Genomic DNA, 15,501 nt, shown 5'->3' with positions numbered 1-15,501 from the left:
AAATCATTAAATGCACCATGGCAGGAAAGAGTATGACATAGGTTGCAACGCCTACACAAAGACGATGAAAGAGTGAAGACAACAACCTTCTAGACGACGATGTTTCCATCGCCAAGACGCCATGAGAAGAACACACAAACCTAATAAAAAAAGGTAGAAAAACTAGATCACGGACGTTTTTCTGTGGTTCCCCTCGTCTCTCGACGCCAGATCGGCCGTGAGTGCCAAAGGGAAACGCCGGATATTGAAGCGTCCTCGAAGACGGCGGCTTGAGTTTTTCGGTTGTTTCTTCCCGTTTCTGTTTTTTTTTAAATAACAAAACGTGTTTTTTGTGCCAGTACTTGTTTTTTGAGAATTTTTGTGCCAGTACTCTGTTCTCCCAAACGGAACTGGATTTTTTTTTCACTGGATCTCGTTCCCAACAACAAATCCAGACTAGTTTGGGCCTTCAAGCGGTCGGCCCATGGTCCAACAGTGCTTCCTTTCCGGCTTTCCCTCCCCCACTCCGGTCAGGAAGGAGGCCATCCAACCCTCACCACGGAACACCACTTCGAAGAATTTCTTCCCCCACAGTCTTCCTCGTCGCCTCCCCCTAACCCCTCCCCCGTCCTGGTTCCCCCCACTAGCGTGAAGTGGGGTTGGGGATCTATCCCCCAATTCATCCAGTTCGTCGCGGACCGTTCTCTTTTGCTTGTTGAAGCAGCAGTAGCACTAATCTTCCGAGATTTCGAGGGTTCAACTGAGCCCGCCCCCATGGCCGCCCCCGCGGAGAAGCAGGGCGTGGAGGCGGAGGCCGAGCGCCTCCTCGCGGCCGCCAAGCTGAACCCGAACGACGGCGGGGCCTTCCGCTCCCTCGGCCATCACTACTCCCGCGCCGGCGACGAGCAGCGCGCGGCCAGGTGCTACCAGCGGGCTGTGACGCTCGACCCGGACGACGCCGAGGCTGGGGTCAGTGCGCACACATACGCATGCTTGTGCCTTAAGGCTTCTGTTGGTTGGTTTGCTCGTAATGGTGTTTTGATGTGGCTTCTGTCGGGGTCTGGTGATGCAGGAAGCGCTCTGCGATTTGCTTGATGTGGAGGGGAAGGAGAGCTTGGAGCTTGCTGTGTGCAAGGAGGCTGCCGGCAAGTCGCCACGTGCATTTTGGGCTTTCCGAAGACTCGGCTATTTACAGGTGTACTTGGGCGACATCTGCTTTTATTCACTATACTATTGATTGAAATGATCATGGCAACATCATGTTTCATTAGATGTGGCTCCACCTAGAGGGGAGGTTTACCAACTGCAACGCTTCATTTCGATGGCGTAAATACATTTGGACTGGGTTGGAAGTTGGAACCTCATTATACTGAACCCATGCAAAAGAAGCCTATATGCATTACTTAAAGGGAATTTGTGGTTACAATAATTATTTAGGTTGTGAAGAGAGCTGAAATCTGGCCGAATTTAAGCCCATTCCTAACTCATCCAAGTATCCACATTTAGCTAGCGGCAGTTCACTCACACCTATTCACCCATACCTCCTCTTTGCTATTCATCACACATACCTCCTCTATGCTAATCTGAGCAGATGGGATTGGCTCAATTCTGTTCCTTCCCTTTTGAATTAGCACAGTGAGGAAGCTTGGAGGGCTGCAGGGGTGAATTGATAAGTTATCACTGACATACCATTATCAAGTTAACATCCGGATAGTAGTTCTTAAAACTATTTTCTAAAAGCCAAGTGATCTTAAAGTTTCGATATAAAATTTTAATTTGCAAATCTTACAGATCACGCCCCAGAATCACTAGGATTAGTTTGTGGGTATAGTTTTGACTTCATGCCTTTGTGCTGTAGGGATCAGATCGATAACCATGCTTTTTCAATGATCTTTTTCTTGGTTAATACTTCTATGAATGAGTGATCAGGTGTTGTAGATCTGTTAGCACGATAAAATTATCTTTTAATAGCAAAGGGTGTTACAGCAGAAACTACAGCAGTGGGAACGACAGCAGTGATCGTGTTGCAGCAGTTTTTTAGGTATGGTTGTATAGGTTTAACCATTTATTAAGGTGGGTAGTGCCCTACCCGCTGTTAAGAGAGCCAGTCTGGTCGTCAAATGCTCAGGGTCTGTTCACTGAGTCATCTGTTTGACTAGGGATCACTGCTCAGGACTGCTGGTTTAAATATAAAGTTCACTGGACCCCCTTATGTCTTTTTATGATACAGATTTTCATCCCAAGTATAGATTGGAATAGAGGAATAATTAAGTACATAGTGCAGAGATGCAACATTGATTATGTACTTATAGTTGAACAGGTAGTGTGCAAATCTACAATCAATGATTATTATTTTGTCGCTGTCTGCGTTAAATTCCTCCCCTGTAATATATAGATACTAATCTAAGAGCATGGAATAACAAATAGAGTCTGGTTCATCAAATTATATATGCTCGATACACCAGGAAATTACAAATGGATTATGGATGGAATTCGAGAATAAGTGTTACTCCTCAATTTATGTTTCGTCTGAAGTATATTGCTACGGAGCAATTGGTCCTAGATCCACAACAATTTGATTTGCTAAAGTGAATTGGAGGTAGGGCATGGCTCTAAAGTTATGGCAGCTGATTTGAGGAAAGGGTAGAGTTCAGAGATGGTGCCAACTGTGCAATACTGATAGAGAGGAGTTTAAACAGTCCATTGTGCCTCTAAGTGGACATCAGTACATGACAGCAGAGGAATGTGGGCTGTGCATACATGGTTGCCAGTCTTGCTTGAGCCTAAGCAAGGTAGCCAACAATGGGATACTGGCTTCTCCTTTTCACCTTTGGCAAGGTATATTTGTGCTGCTGCGTGAGTAGTATGAAAATTGCGGCTAAGCAGTAGGCCCGGAAGTAAAACACAGCCATCTGGATGTGTTTTATCATAATAAAAATATTAAATAATCTGGTACCTTTGCCTGCTTCACATGCATCACCCCAGGTCATTTACCACTCTGGTCCTGTGGGTATCCCTTGCCTGGTGTTGTGTCTTCTTTCTTGGGTCTGACCCTAGAGCTAGTTCGGGTCTTGTTACACAGGTCCATCCTTGCGGTGGGTAGGCTTGGAGCCCTATCTCTAGGCTTTGAGGCTTGTGAATTTTTGTTTTCGTGGATCAAGGAGCTACTAGAGTCTGCCTATACTTTAAAGTTTGAACTAACAGGGTTAAGCTTGTGTACGATTTGTTGATAGTTTTCTTGTGATTATGTTTTCTTTACCTGCTAAATGGCATACCGACTATCCATAATAAATATTGACATGATATGACAAATTTAGGTTCATCAAAAGAAATGGTCAGATGCTATACAAAGCCTTCAACACTCAATAAGAGGTTACCCAACATGTGCAGATTTATGGGAGGTGTGTTTTATTTCCTTGTCAAAGTTGATGAAACTCAGGACGTACATTCTTGTCGTAGAAAGTAATTGATTTAACACTCCATGTTTGGTATTAGGCACTTGGTCTGGCTTACCACCGCTTGGGCATGTTTACTGCAGCAGTAAAGGTGTCTGTTTGCACTTTTGAGCATTGTAAACAATTCAGTGTGCTGTATTGAGTCTTCTGAATATGCTTACTTCAGTTTTTTGTTGACAGTCATATGGGCGCGCCATTGAACTGGATAGTTCCAGGGTCTTTGCGTTGATTGAAAGTGGAAACATCCAGCTAATGCTTGGTCATTTCAGAAAGGTAAGAATATTTCCACTTGATAAACCTGCAGTTGTGCTGGATGCACACAATTTATTAGCAAAGTCCAATTTCGTACTGCATGAAATGCGAGCTCTGCTGCTTCTACGGGTGATAATCTATGTGACATTCCCTGCTTGCAAAATATACAATACCAGGGAGTTGAACAGTTTCGTTCTGCCATTGAGATGGCTCCTCATAATCATTCTGCATTCTTTGGGCTTGCTTCCGCGTTGCTTGCTTGGTCAAAGCATTGTGTAACTACCGGGGCCTTTACTTGGGCAGCTAATCTGTTGAAGGTATTTTGATACGATATCTTGTTTCAATTTAAGAGCATTTCATGCTCATATATTGCCTGAGTTTAGTTTGATGTAGGAAGCATCAGAAGCTGCTAAAATTTGTACTTCCTTGACTGGAAACCTTTCCTGTGTTTGGAAATTGCATGCAGACACTCAGGTACCTATTTTACCACTATTTGATATTAAATTTGCTTGCACCTTCTGAAGTATTTTATTCTACCATATCTGTTGCACACTTTATGTCAGCTCGCACTTGCAAGATGCTTTCCGTGGGAGGATGGGGAGTTCAAGAGGGGCATGGATGAGGAGATTTTCAAAGCTTCTGTCCTTGAGTGGAAAAATACATGTTTGTCAGCTGCAAGTGGTGCAAAACTCTCATATCAACGAGCTTTGCATCTCACTCCTTGGGAAGCTAATATTCACATTGATACTGCCATTTGTCTTGATCTCATGTGTATCATGGAGGGGAGTAACTCTGTAGGCCCTATAGATTGGTAAGCTTCTTTGTTCATCACATGTCTCATGTCAGCTTCTCTTTAGGAGCTTTGTGATAACACTATATTTTCTGTAAACAGGGAGCTGCCAGAGAAAATGTCATTGGGTGGTTTGATACTGGAACCAGTTAATAAGGATTTCTGGGTTACATTGGGTTCAGTGTCAAGTAATCAGGCTTTAAAGCAGCATTCTCTTATTAGGGGACTGCATCTTGATACGTCTCTCTCTGAGGCTTGGGCTTACCTTGGGAAGGTACTGCTATTGATGCAACAACTGGTTGTCCTGGTTGGCTCTTCTACTATCAGGGTGGTAACTAATAGTTTGACTTTCAGATTTACAGGCAATCAGGTGACAAGCAATTGGCCAAGCGAGCATTTGATCAAGCTCGAAGCATTGATCCTTCATTGGCCTTGCCATGGGCAGGAATGTCGGCAGAAAATCATCACCAATATGGGTAACTGCCTCTTACATCTTCCATCGAAAGCCAACAAGTTCCCTATACTTCTGTATGTAATTTTATCTTAAGTTGATTTAATCTTTGGCATGATCTTAAAGGGGCGGTTCAGTAAACGAGTCTTATGAAAGCTGCTTGAGAGCCGTGCAGATACTACCTGTAAGCACAATGTTCTGTATGTCTGTTGTTATTAATGTAATTTAGCACTTTGCTTAGTTATTTCTTCAATTTACTTCTGTTCTCACTCTTATGACATTTTTGCGTAGCTGCCGGAGTTCCAGATTGGCCTTGGAACAATTGCTTCTCGTACCGGTGAACTCCTGTCACCTCAGGTATGTTTTCAATTTCCTTTTGGTGTTTTCGAAATGAGATTTCCTAAGTAAATATTGTGCTATCTCATGCAAAAAAAATGAAGTGCGGATTTTTAGGAAACATTACATTGAACTTGGTGGCAGTAATACACTGATACATGGTCTCATGTTTACATTGTATAGTGTTATCGAGTTATTGGTATTGTCACTAAGTTAGTGCTACAAATTGTTTCACTAGGCATATGCTATTATCTAGGCGACGTGTCAGGTGAAAACCTTTATTCGATAAAAACTTGAAAACTTTCAATCCTAGCCATTAAATCTCAAATAAACAGATCAGGTGAAAGGTGGAACCTCTACTCGTTTTTTTTTTCTTCATAAAATAGGTTTTAGTGAGTAGAGGTTTGACCTTTCATCTGATCCATGTATTTGAGATTTAATGGCTAGGATTGAAAGTTTCAAGTTTTCAACTGAATGAAGGTTTCACCTGATACGTCCTATTATCTATGCCTGCGTAATCTGCTACTACAGTATTACTTGGGTACTGGGGTTTGGGTATTTAGAGAACCAGGTCATGTACAAGTTATCTTAAGCAATGCTTATGTTGTTCGCCCTTATTTTCCATGCTTCGTTTTCTTTCTTTGACATGTCCATCTCTGTATATGTGGTACTATTTATGTAGGTATTGATGGCTGTAAGACAGGCTGTTCAGCGAGCACCTCACTACCCAGAGTCACACAATATAAACGGCTTGGTTTCTGAAGTGCGGTCAGATTTTCAATCCGCCATCACATATTACCAACAGGCGAAATTTGCTTTACACATGATTCACAGTTCCAAGTTAGACAATAAGTATCCTTTTGTTGATGTTTCAGTGAATCTTGCCCGGTCACTATGTAAGGTAAGATTAATTATATTATGGTTTGATACTTTGATAATCTTAAGTATTTCAATGCAAGAAGCTAAAATCATGTCGTTTACTGTGACTTATATATTTGTAATTAACTTAATGTTCCTAGTGTAGTGCATATGAATCTCGGGTAGGTGGTTATCCTTTTTGTCCCCTGTAAGCACTTCCACTCCTTTAATTAATAATCACTGCATTGATTGCAGGCTGGTCTTGCAACTGATGCAGTGCGCGAGTGCGAAGAGTTGAAAATACAAGGTTTGTTTAATTTTCACTCCAGGCAATGGAAGTTGGAAGGATTATATTTCCAATTTTCTCCCGAATTATGAACATGCATGGCAAACATATTCTTTTTGAAGTTATTTTGCACATGCCATGCAACACACAGACTAACAAGTCATCTCAAATTTCTAGGACTGCTGAATGTTGATGGATTGCAGATATATGCTTTTGCATTGTGGAAACTTGGACGGCATGATGAAGCTCTATCTGTATCAAGAAATTTGGCTGAAAACTTGCCTAGTATGAAGCAGGAGATTGCAACTGCGGTTTTGGGATTTATATGCACTTTGGCATACAGCATCAGTGGGAAGGATGCTGCAGCTTCTGTCATTCATGAACTCCCTGGTCAAACCAATTATAACAGAGAATTGAAATTCATCATCTCTGCACTAGATGCTTTGCAGCCAAAAAAGCGTTTTCAGTTACCTCACTTGAGCATGCATCCTAGACTTACATCCTATGAGGTGATGAGTGAAGTCCACTCAAATATTGCTCTGGGGAAGGCTGTAAGTATCTTAAAATTTTGGCATTCTGTGGATCTTTTTTCCTTGTGTGGTGTATGCTAGTTGTACTAATATGGATTAAAACTTCACTTGTAGATTGGTGGGGATTTAAATAACTGTTTAAGTGTTGATGGTGGTTTGTCTTACCTGAAGAAGGTTCTTCACATGTATCCCGACCGCAGTTTAGTAAGGTAACAATCTTGCCTGGAACGATAAGACTCTGATCAATATATCGGTCATAATATTTCCTTTGCATGCTACAGAAACCATCTAGGATCTCTGCTGCTCTCTAGTGGAGATTGGTCTTCTTCTCATAAAGCAGTAAGGGTTGCTTCATTGTCTCATGGGCACACATCCAGTAGGGGCCTAAGATCTCAACATCAGATTCAAGCATGTGCAACAGTTTCTTGCTATGCTACATGCACTTCTTATCCAAAGTTCTCATTCCCAACATGTGAAGACCAGTACCTAAGTGGATACAACACAATCCACAACCTGCAAAGGTATATCGTCTAAAACTTACCACATCGACAACGTCAAAACATATTTGACATGGTCGGCAAACTGATTTGAAACTTCCTTCGAAGGTTGGTCCATCAGGAACCATGGAACCAAGATGCACGCTACCTGCTTGTACTTGCCATTTTCCAACAAGCACGTGAAGAGAAGTACCCCAAACATATTTGTATCATTTTGAAAAGGCTGGTTTTACATGTCCTGTCCAGAAGTAGCAATTCACAAGAGGATAAGGTTGTCCTGTATGAGAAGTACTTGCTACGTCTTTTGTCTTCAGAGGTTAGCTTGCAATCTGATGACTATGAAAACTGCATTGCTCAAGCTAAAGATGCTCTGAGAGTTACACCTCCAAGTGCGGATGCTTTCTTTGCACACTTGCAACTGTGTCGGGCTTATGCAGTGCAAGGTGATCTTTCAAACTCCAGGAAGGAGTACATGAAATGTTTGGAAAACCATACAAATACTGAGATTGGCTGGGTAATGCTCAAGCAACTTGAATCTCTATGTTCATCGGGCTCTGACTCTGATGAAATAGAGGTAAATCTCAAAGGATGCATTGAAAGGAACGGTAGTAATCGATCAAAGTGGGCATCTCTTTTTAATCTAGCATGTGCTCAGTGTTCTATACGGGATGAAGACTTTGCAAGTGCTGAAAAAGTTCTCGTACAGGCATGTGCTGACAAGGATACTGATAGCTGCATCTTATTCCTCAATGGTAAAGCAGTTTGTTATATTTTCTGGTTGTTAGCTCATTTTAATTGCCAGTTATCTCTGATACTTTTTTGTTGTTTTTATATGAATTTGCACCTTGTAGTTGATTGTGCTGTGCTGTCCATTAAACTTCATGGCAACACTATCTTGCAGTCTACTTAAGAAGCTTTGGGAAAAAAAATCTGCTTTGTCGGAGTGATTTGTTTACTGCCTGGTTTTATATTTGAGCATTCACAGTGAACACTGCGGCCTTACCTTAGCATTGTCAATAATGTCACACCAGCTGGTATATTCTGCTTATGCGAAGTTCACTGCTTCCAAATTTTATTCTTAAGGGCTGAGACCCTACAGTAGTATAGAATAAATCTGAACAATTACCAGGCAACTTTTGTTTTATTCATTTTCTTATTGTGTACTGAATGAAACACCTCCCTGACAGGCTCGATCTGTATGGAAATTGCTCGGAGATTTGCGGCTCCGCAATTCATATCCAGTGCAGCTTCCAGCCTCAGAAAGGCGCAACAGAAATCTCGAGCCACCTTACCCATCGTATCACTCCTACTGGCCCAAGCAGAAGGCAGCCTTGGCTCCAAAGCCAAGTGGGAGAAAAACCTTCGCCTTGAGTGGTTCTCATGGCCCCCAGGTCTGAAACTGAAGCTCAGATCTTTCTTTATGTAAAGAAAACACTAATCTATTTTTTTTCATCCTTTCCCTCCCCTTTTTTTGCCGTGCAGAATTGCTGCCTGCAGAGCTCTATTTCCAAATGCACCTGCTGGCGAACCAGTCGACCGCGGCAGCGGCTCCTCAGCAGAAGCAGCAGCAGGTGATGGTGGAGACGATGCAGAGCCCGGGGGCGTGGCTTCTCAGGGCGATACACCTGAACCCGTCGAGCTCCAGGTACTGGAAGGCTCTGCTGCAGCTTGTCTACGTGTAACCTCTGACCCGGAACTAACCCCTCTTGCCGATGAGACGGACGCAGCGAGTCCGTTAACGCGGTTGTAGCGTCTAACTTAGCTGTGAACTGAAATGGATGAGATGACTCTGTTCTCGCGACATGTATTTTGAACTCAAGCATTTTAGGTGTTATGTGTTTTGTAAACTCAATTTATCAAACATTTTGCTCTGTGCGAGCAACTGGAGTTGAGACTGCTGCAAACCGATTGTTGTGTTATTGTGCCGCCATTCATCCAGAATATTCCATTTTAAAAAGAAAATGAAAAACAAGCTTCAGAGATCGGTTATTACCTGCCAGGTGGGCAGCTAACACCACCTGTGGAGAATTTCATCTCCATCAGGGCGTGTACAATGGGGGTTGCGTCATCTTTTTATTAAGCAAAAATGCCTTGCGTACGATCTGCGTACGAGAAGCAATGTTTGCTGGGCGTGGCCTGCCGGCCCCACGTACTGACTGTGAGCTGAGATGTGCCTAGTCGAACATAACCATCGTACGAATTTTATCGTACGTATAACATTTCTCTTTATTAAACTTGGCATGTATTATAATTGCTGATGTGGAAGAGAAAAGAGCGAAGAAAACAAACATTACCGTTCTCTTAGCTAAGAGATTTCACATTTTCTCAATACTTATTTGATTAATTTTAGGTTAATTTTAATCATCTAGACATTGATAGTAAGATATGATACTAAGATATGACCTATTATACAAAATGTTTTGTTGTCTTATCTAAATGATGTTGAACACAAAACAGAAGACAGTTTTATTTATCATGTTTACAAGCCCTCGGTACCGATCATCGTCTTCATCTACTTGTTGTAACTTTGAAGGCCTCTTTGGATCATAAGATTTTTGAAGGAAAAACAGAGGATTCCAATTCTAAGGAATAATTTCTATAAATGTTATTTGCATCATAGGATTTGCACCAAAGGAATTTCATAAGATAGGAATTTTTTCCTCTAAATTTTGGAGGATTTTGGTCTAATCTCTATAAAACTTTTCTCTGAAAGTTCCAATGCATCTTCTCCCTATCTCTCTCCTCTCTTACTCCATCTAATCTCAAAATTTCTAAATTTTTTCTATGAAACGTCCAAACACTCTTTTCAAACAATTTATATGTTTTGAATTCTTATAGTATTTAAAATGTCATGACATTTCAATCCCACGTGTTTTTCTATTCCTACGATCCAAAGAGGGCCTGAATCACATTATTTCCAGAAAGTTCCTCGATCTCCAACCCCTCGTGCTTTCGGTCCGACGAAAACAGAGGGCGCAAGTCCGGGAACGACACGCCGTGAACACGTAGCTGGCTTGACCCGAGAAGCGGTGCGCTGTTCTTCGCAGGATTCAAGGACAGTAAGATAATCCAAAGAGTATCCACACGCGGCGCGCCATGGTGACGCCGAGCTCCGCAGCGCGCCACGCGCGCCGTCCACCCGTCGCCTTTAAGCCTACCCGCACCGGAGACGATCCCTCACTCGCTCGCTCGCCAACGCTGCAGTCACCAACTCGACCATCTCTCGCAAACGACCGTGAAATCCGCGCCCGAGATCTCTCCTGTCACCGGCGATGTCCGGCGGCGTGGGCCCGACGGCGGGGGGCGGCATAGTGCTGCCGTCGATGGGGCAGCCGCCGCCACCACTCCACCCGACGCCCACATCCCCCACGGCGCGCCCGCACCACCACTACTACCTCTTCTCCATCAAGCAGCTCAACACGCTCGGCGCCGCCGCGGTTCTCGCCTTCTCCACCACCGTCCCGCTCTCGGAGATCGCCTTCGCCGTCCTGCTCCTCCCTTACCTCGTCCTCCTCGCCACGCTCGCCTTCCCGCAGCGTCCGGGCAAGCCCAACCCCGCCGCGCCCGTCTACCCCGGCCCGGCCCGCTTCCTCCTCCACGCGCACACGGCGGCGGGCTTCCTCGTGGGCGGCGCGCTCCCGGCGCTCTACATCCTCGACGGGCTCCGGTCCGGGGATACGGCGGGGGTCGCCGCGGCCTCACCGCACGCGTTCCTCCTGGCCGCGCAGGTCTTCACCGAGGGCATCACGGCGGCGTGGCCCTGGCGGTTCTCGCTCCCCGTCAGGGCCGCCGTCCCGGTCATGTACAGCGTGCGCAGGATGTTCGCCGCAGGGGAGTGGCTGAGTCAGGAGATGGAGGAGAAGCGCGGCGGCGTGGGAGCGGACGCGGTGGAGTCCCGGCGGTTGGTGGCCGGCAAGGTGCTCGCCGCGGCCAACATGGCGTTCTGGGGCGCCAACCTCTTCGCCTTCCTCGTTCCCTTCTACCTGCCCAAGGCGCTCCATAGGTACTACTGCGGCGAAGACTACGACGCCGGCGACCGCGGCAGCAGCGTCGACAAGGGCTGCGAAGATAAGAAGGATTCCTAGAACCTGGGTCAGCGTTACTAGTTTGTGTTCTTGCCCCTCTACGTGTCCGGACCGCTCGGCGATGTAAAATTTCCCAGTCGGTAGATGTTAGGAAATGCAACTCGTTGTATGCACATTACTTGCCTACCTCTGAGATGGGATCTTCGACTTTGAATATTCAGTTCAAAATTTCCATTTCCAAAAACTGAGTTGGAAGCTTGAATTTGAGTAGAGAGCATTGAATCTCAGTTAAAAAAAGAAGACGGAGCAGTGCGGAATGCACGTAAAATACAATTCAGTCATCTCGATGTCGATGCTATATCACTGTCAGAATCTAATCATTGGCTTGGAAGATGCTGCAAGCGCACACTTGTGAGTCGTGACTGATGTGGTGGTTCTACCGCAACGGCCCCTCGGGCTTCTCCGGCGCCTCCACCGCCGAGGAGGTCACAGCCGGCGTGGACTGCCGCGGCCTGGTGGCCGTCGTCACAGGTAGACCACCTACTACTTCCCCACAGTTCCAAGCCGGCTCCGCCCGCATGGTCAACTCGTCAGCGTCAGGATCAGGATGCAAGTCCCGATTTTAGGCCAATCTCCAAAAGTTCCGAATCACATTTTGATCATTTTAAGCTAGCAAGTAAATTAGCCAGTTAGGTCGGATAAGCGGGATCTGCTTGCATCCTAGTCAGAAGCTTAGCTGTCTTGGTCGAATCTGGGAACCAGCTGCAACCATGGCGACCGCTTCCTGAGCTCTCTCGCCGGGCGCGTGCAGGTGCGTCGAGCGGCATCGGGCGGGAGGCGGCGCGCGTCCTGGCTCTGCGCGGCGCGCGCGTCGTCATGGCCGTCCGCGACGTCTCCGCGGGGCTCCGGGCCAAGGAGGCGATCCAGGCCGAGATCCGCGGCGCGGAGGTCGACGTGCTGGAGCTGGACCTCGCCTCCATGGCTTCCGTGAGGAGCTTCGCCGCGGAGTTCGCCTCCCTCGATCTGCCCCTCAACATCCTCATGTAAGAACACAACACGAACACATCCAAAAACAACGCCCCCCCGCCTCTGCTATATGCATCTGCAGAGCAGAAATCTTGCAATTGAATTCAACCTGCCAATGGTTGCGTATATTGGGAGCTTGATTGATTCTTGCAATTTTTGGTCCAGCAACAACGCTGGAGTGATGGCAAGAGACTGCACGCGTTCCTGCGACGGCCTGGAATTACATTTCGCGACCAACCACATTGGTAAGCAGAGTCGGGCAGAAATGTTGATTCATTGCTCATGTACTGTGTTACTTTCATGGGCTCATGTGATTCTAATTAATGGCAGGACATTTCCTTCTGACAAATCTCTTGCTGGAGAACATGAAGAGCGCGAGCCTGGACAGCGGCGTCGAGGGGAGGATCGTCAACGTATCCTCGTCGGGCCATATCATGACCTATCCTCAAGGGATTTGCTTCGACAAAGTGCACGATCCTTCGGGGTAATCTGCTGCCAGACTAATTTGAATGGTCACTGAATTATTGATATGCGAGTAACAAGTTTGTGTGCCGTGAATTTTCAGATTCAACAGCTTGGTAGCTTATGGTCAGTCCAAGCTCGCAAACATTTTGCATTCAAATGAGCTGTCCCGAGTTTTGAAGGTTGTTGGTTCTTCGCCGCTCATTGGAATTGGTTCCATAAACTTTGTTATTATGATAGGCTGAAGAACAATGAAAAGAATAATCTCTGTTCATGAACAGGAAGAAGGGGTGAACATTTCAGCTAATGCGGTCCATCCCGGCGTCGTCGCGACAAACCTTTTCAGGAACAGGACTATTTTTAGCGGTAACTCTCAAGTCTCTGCAACAGTTTTACGGTCAGGAAATCCTGATGCAACCATCTTAAACTGATTCACTGATATATCCTCGCTGGCGTGGAGTAAACGTGCAACTAGCTTTGGACCTAAAATTGAACAACCAACTCTCGGGTTCGAACAATTGTAGAACTTATTGTATGTTGCTGCTTCTTCTGCAGCTCTGATTAACACCATCGGAAGTATAATAAGCAGAAGCGTTCAACAGGTAATTAAACTCTCACGGTTTCACTTTTTTTTTGGCCTTTTTTGTTTGGCTTTGTTGGTACTTGGTAGAACAAACCCGGAAAAGAACATCACGCTATGTGTTGTTTTATGCAGGGAGCTGCAACGACATGTTATGTAGCAGTGCATCCTCAAGTCAAGGGGATAACTGGTAGATACTTCGGCAATTGTAATATTGCGAACCCAAGCTTGCAAGCTAGAGACGCAGAGTTGGGCAAGAGCTTGTGGCAATTTAGCTTGCAGATAGTGTCTTCTTGTGGGGCGGAGCCAGGATGGACATAACACAAAATATATCAATTGTTAAATACAGCATCGGCGTGAGCTCTCTTACGGTAATATGAACCATTTATTTGTCCCGTCTAATGGCTATCATTGTTGGGTATTCCATCTCAATCCCACGGAGTGCTGGGTCGAAAAATCGGGAGTAACCGAATTGGACGGCAAACTCGTAATTACGTTTGAACCTTAGGTCCTTGGATTTTGATTTGCAATTAAGAAAAAAATTTGGTTATTAGGTGTCTTCCTTCCCGATCTAATCGAGGCGCTGGCGGAGTGGACGAGGGCCGGCTGAGGGCTGAGGGATGGAGGACCTCAACGGCAGCCGCGCCGCGCTCCGGCTGGGGGTGGCGGCGGCGCTAGGGCTGGAGCCGGCGCAGTCAGGCGGAGGGGTGGCGGCGCGGCGCACTGGGGGGCGGCGGCGCGGCTGAGGGCTGGGGGATCGAGGGCCTCAACGGAGGCCGCGCTGGCTGGCGGAGGGGAAGAGGCCGCCGCGCCGATTTAGGGGAAATCGCGGCCGCCGCCACGAGGGCATGTGGCGGGCGATCCGGCCAATATGCTGCGCGGCCTGCGGGGGAGAGGACGAGGCCGCTCGCCGGCGGAGGGGCTGGGTGGCCGCGCCGGCGGATCGGACGACGGAGCCGCTCGATTGGGCCGCGGCCGGCCGAGATGTGCGTACGCAGCCTCCCTCCCCTCTCCACGACGGGTGGATCTGCCGCAGGCCGAAGCCTTCGTCGCCGGGGAGCGCCCGTATTGTGGTGGCGCGCCGGCCGAGCGGACGACGGCGACGATCTGGAGCACATAAGCGCAGGTTCATTCGGCGGACCATCTGGGATTGCTCGCTCGGCACTTCGGTGCATGAGGTGAGAGTGTATGTTCTTGGTCTGAAAATCCGTCAAATGCAGGAAGTTCGCAGTATACGAAACGAGTGATCGGCTGCGACCTGTAAGGACCGTGAAGGTGACAAGTCATTTGGCGCTGGCTTCTTGAAACAGGTTAGCTAATATTGGATCATGTCACTTCTGCACAAATATGGCATTCCTTCTGTGATCATGGTCATTATCTGCAATTGGTTAATTTTGAAGTAGCGTGTATGTGTTGCCGCATGACATTTGTTGGTATGGAAGTAATTTCTTATGTCCTTTGTAGTTGAAACTGAGATTCTATGAGGTGCAGAGTATGTCAAATTTTCTGGAATTTTGGTGTATGCATAATTAATGTCCTGATTAAGCAAGGTCAGAAGAGGGAAAACGATATCTGGTCCATAGTTTGAGAAATATAATGCATCCACTCTCAGTTCTGACTTCATTGCGGAGTGAAATATGACCATACTCACTGAACTGCCATTGTATAATTTGATACCATGGACTAAATTTTAGTCAGCAAAATTTGGATGGCATGAATTAAGTTAGCTCAATATCCCGGTCACCACGTGTAAAACCAGATTGAAAAATTATCACCACGTGGCATGAATTAAGTTAGCTTCTCCAACTGGAAAGAATGAACTTGTGCAGCACTGCACCGAAATATTGCACAACTTTATGCACATGATTAGATGAAAATGACAAAAGTATGAAAATAATACTGTAACACCAGCAGGAATGATTCGAAATGTTTAGGTCTACATTGAAGAATAATTATGGAGTCTAACAGCACCGG

At 46.0% G+C, this 15,501-nt stretch overlaps 3 protein-coding genes across 5 annotated transcripts; all 3 read left to right on the top strand.

The window, feature by feature from the left end:
* The first annotated feature begins 524 nt into the window (after window positions 1–524).
* LOC100846927 (tetratricopeptide repeat protein SKI3) lies at window positions 525–9,396 on the top strand. 2 transcript variants are annotated; one of them, XM_003572001.3, is made up of 20 exons: window positions 527–948; window positions 1,052–1,174; window positions 3,297–3,380; window positions 3,475–3,525; window positions 3,615–3,707; window positions 3,863–4,003; window positions 4,080–4,160; window positions 4,250–4,497; window positions 4,579–4,750; window positions 4,831–4,952; window positions 5,054–5,111; window positions 5,219–5,284; window positions 5,946–6,164; window positions 6,377–6,428; window positions 6,585–6,958; window positions 7,052–7,146; window positions 7,219–7,458; window positions 7,543–8,186; window positions 8,622–8,825; window positions 8,917–9,396. In XM_003572001.3, the coding sequence occupies exons 1-20, from the start codon at window positions 754–756 to the stop codon at window positions 9,114–9,116; spliced, it is 3,462 nt and encodes a 1,153-aa protein (XP_003572049.1). In that variant the 5' UTR covers window positions 527–753; the 3' UTR covers window positions 9,117–9,396. The 2 variants fall into 2 exon arrangements, with proteins under 2 accessions (XP_014756382.1, XP_003572049.1); XM_014900896.2 differs by lacking the exons at window positions 3,297–3,380; window positions 3,475–3,525 and having other exon boundaries at window positions 525–948.
* A 1,025-nt stretch (window positions 9,397–10,421) lies between these two features.
* Window positions 10,422–11,697, top strand: LOC100846617. Its single transcript, XM_003572000.4, has one exon. The coding sequence runs from the start codon at window positions 10,707–10,709 to the stop codon at window positions 11,517–11,519; it is 813 nt and encodes a 270-aa protein (XP_003572048.1). The 5' UTR covers window positions 10,422–10,706; the 3' UTR covers window positions 11,520–11,697.
* A 133-nt stretch (window positions 11,698–11,830) lies between these two features.
* LOC100836169 (short-chain dehydrogenase TIC 32, chloroplastic) lies at window positions 11,831–15,138 on the top strand. Of its 2 annotated transcripts, none has more exons than XM_024460995.1 (10): window positions 11,831–11,990; window positions 12,271–12,502; window positions 12,651–12,730; window positions 12,816–12,969; window positions 13,051–13,129; window positions 13,229–13,313; window positions 13,503–13,549; window positions 13,663–13,898; window positions 14,082–14,653; window positions 14,748–15,138. In XM_024460995.1, the coding sequence occupies exons 1-8, from the start codon at window positions 11,885–11,887 to the stop codon at window positions 13,846–13,848; spliced, it is 969 nt and encodes a 322-aa protein (XP_024316763.1). In that variant the 5' UTR covers window positions 11,831–11,884; the 3' UTR covers window positions 13,849–13,898; window positions 14,082–14,653; window positions 14,748–15,138. The 2 variants fall into 2 exon arrangements, with proteins under 2 accessions (XP_024316763.1, XP_003574296.1); XM_003574248.4 differs by having other exon boundaries at window positions 13,663–14,014; window positions 14,748–15,093.
* Window positions 15,139–15,501: the final 363 nt, after the last annotated feature.

Source organism: Brachypodium distachyon, chromosome 3, assembly GCF_000005505.3.
Source record: "Brachypodium distachyon strain Bd21 chromosome 3, Brachypodium_distachyon_v3.0, whole genome shotgun sequence".
Taxonomy (NCBI): domain Eukaryota; kingdom Viridiplantae; phylum Streptophyta; class Magnoliopsida; order Poales; family Poaceae; genus Brachypodium; species Brachypodium distachyon.
Note: the sequence above shows the minus strand (reverse complement) of the source record. Positions and strands in the feature narration are given on the sequence as shown.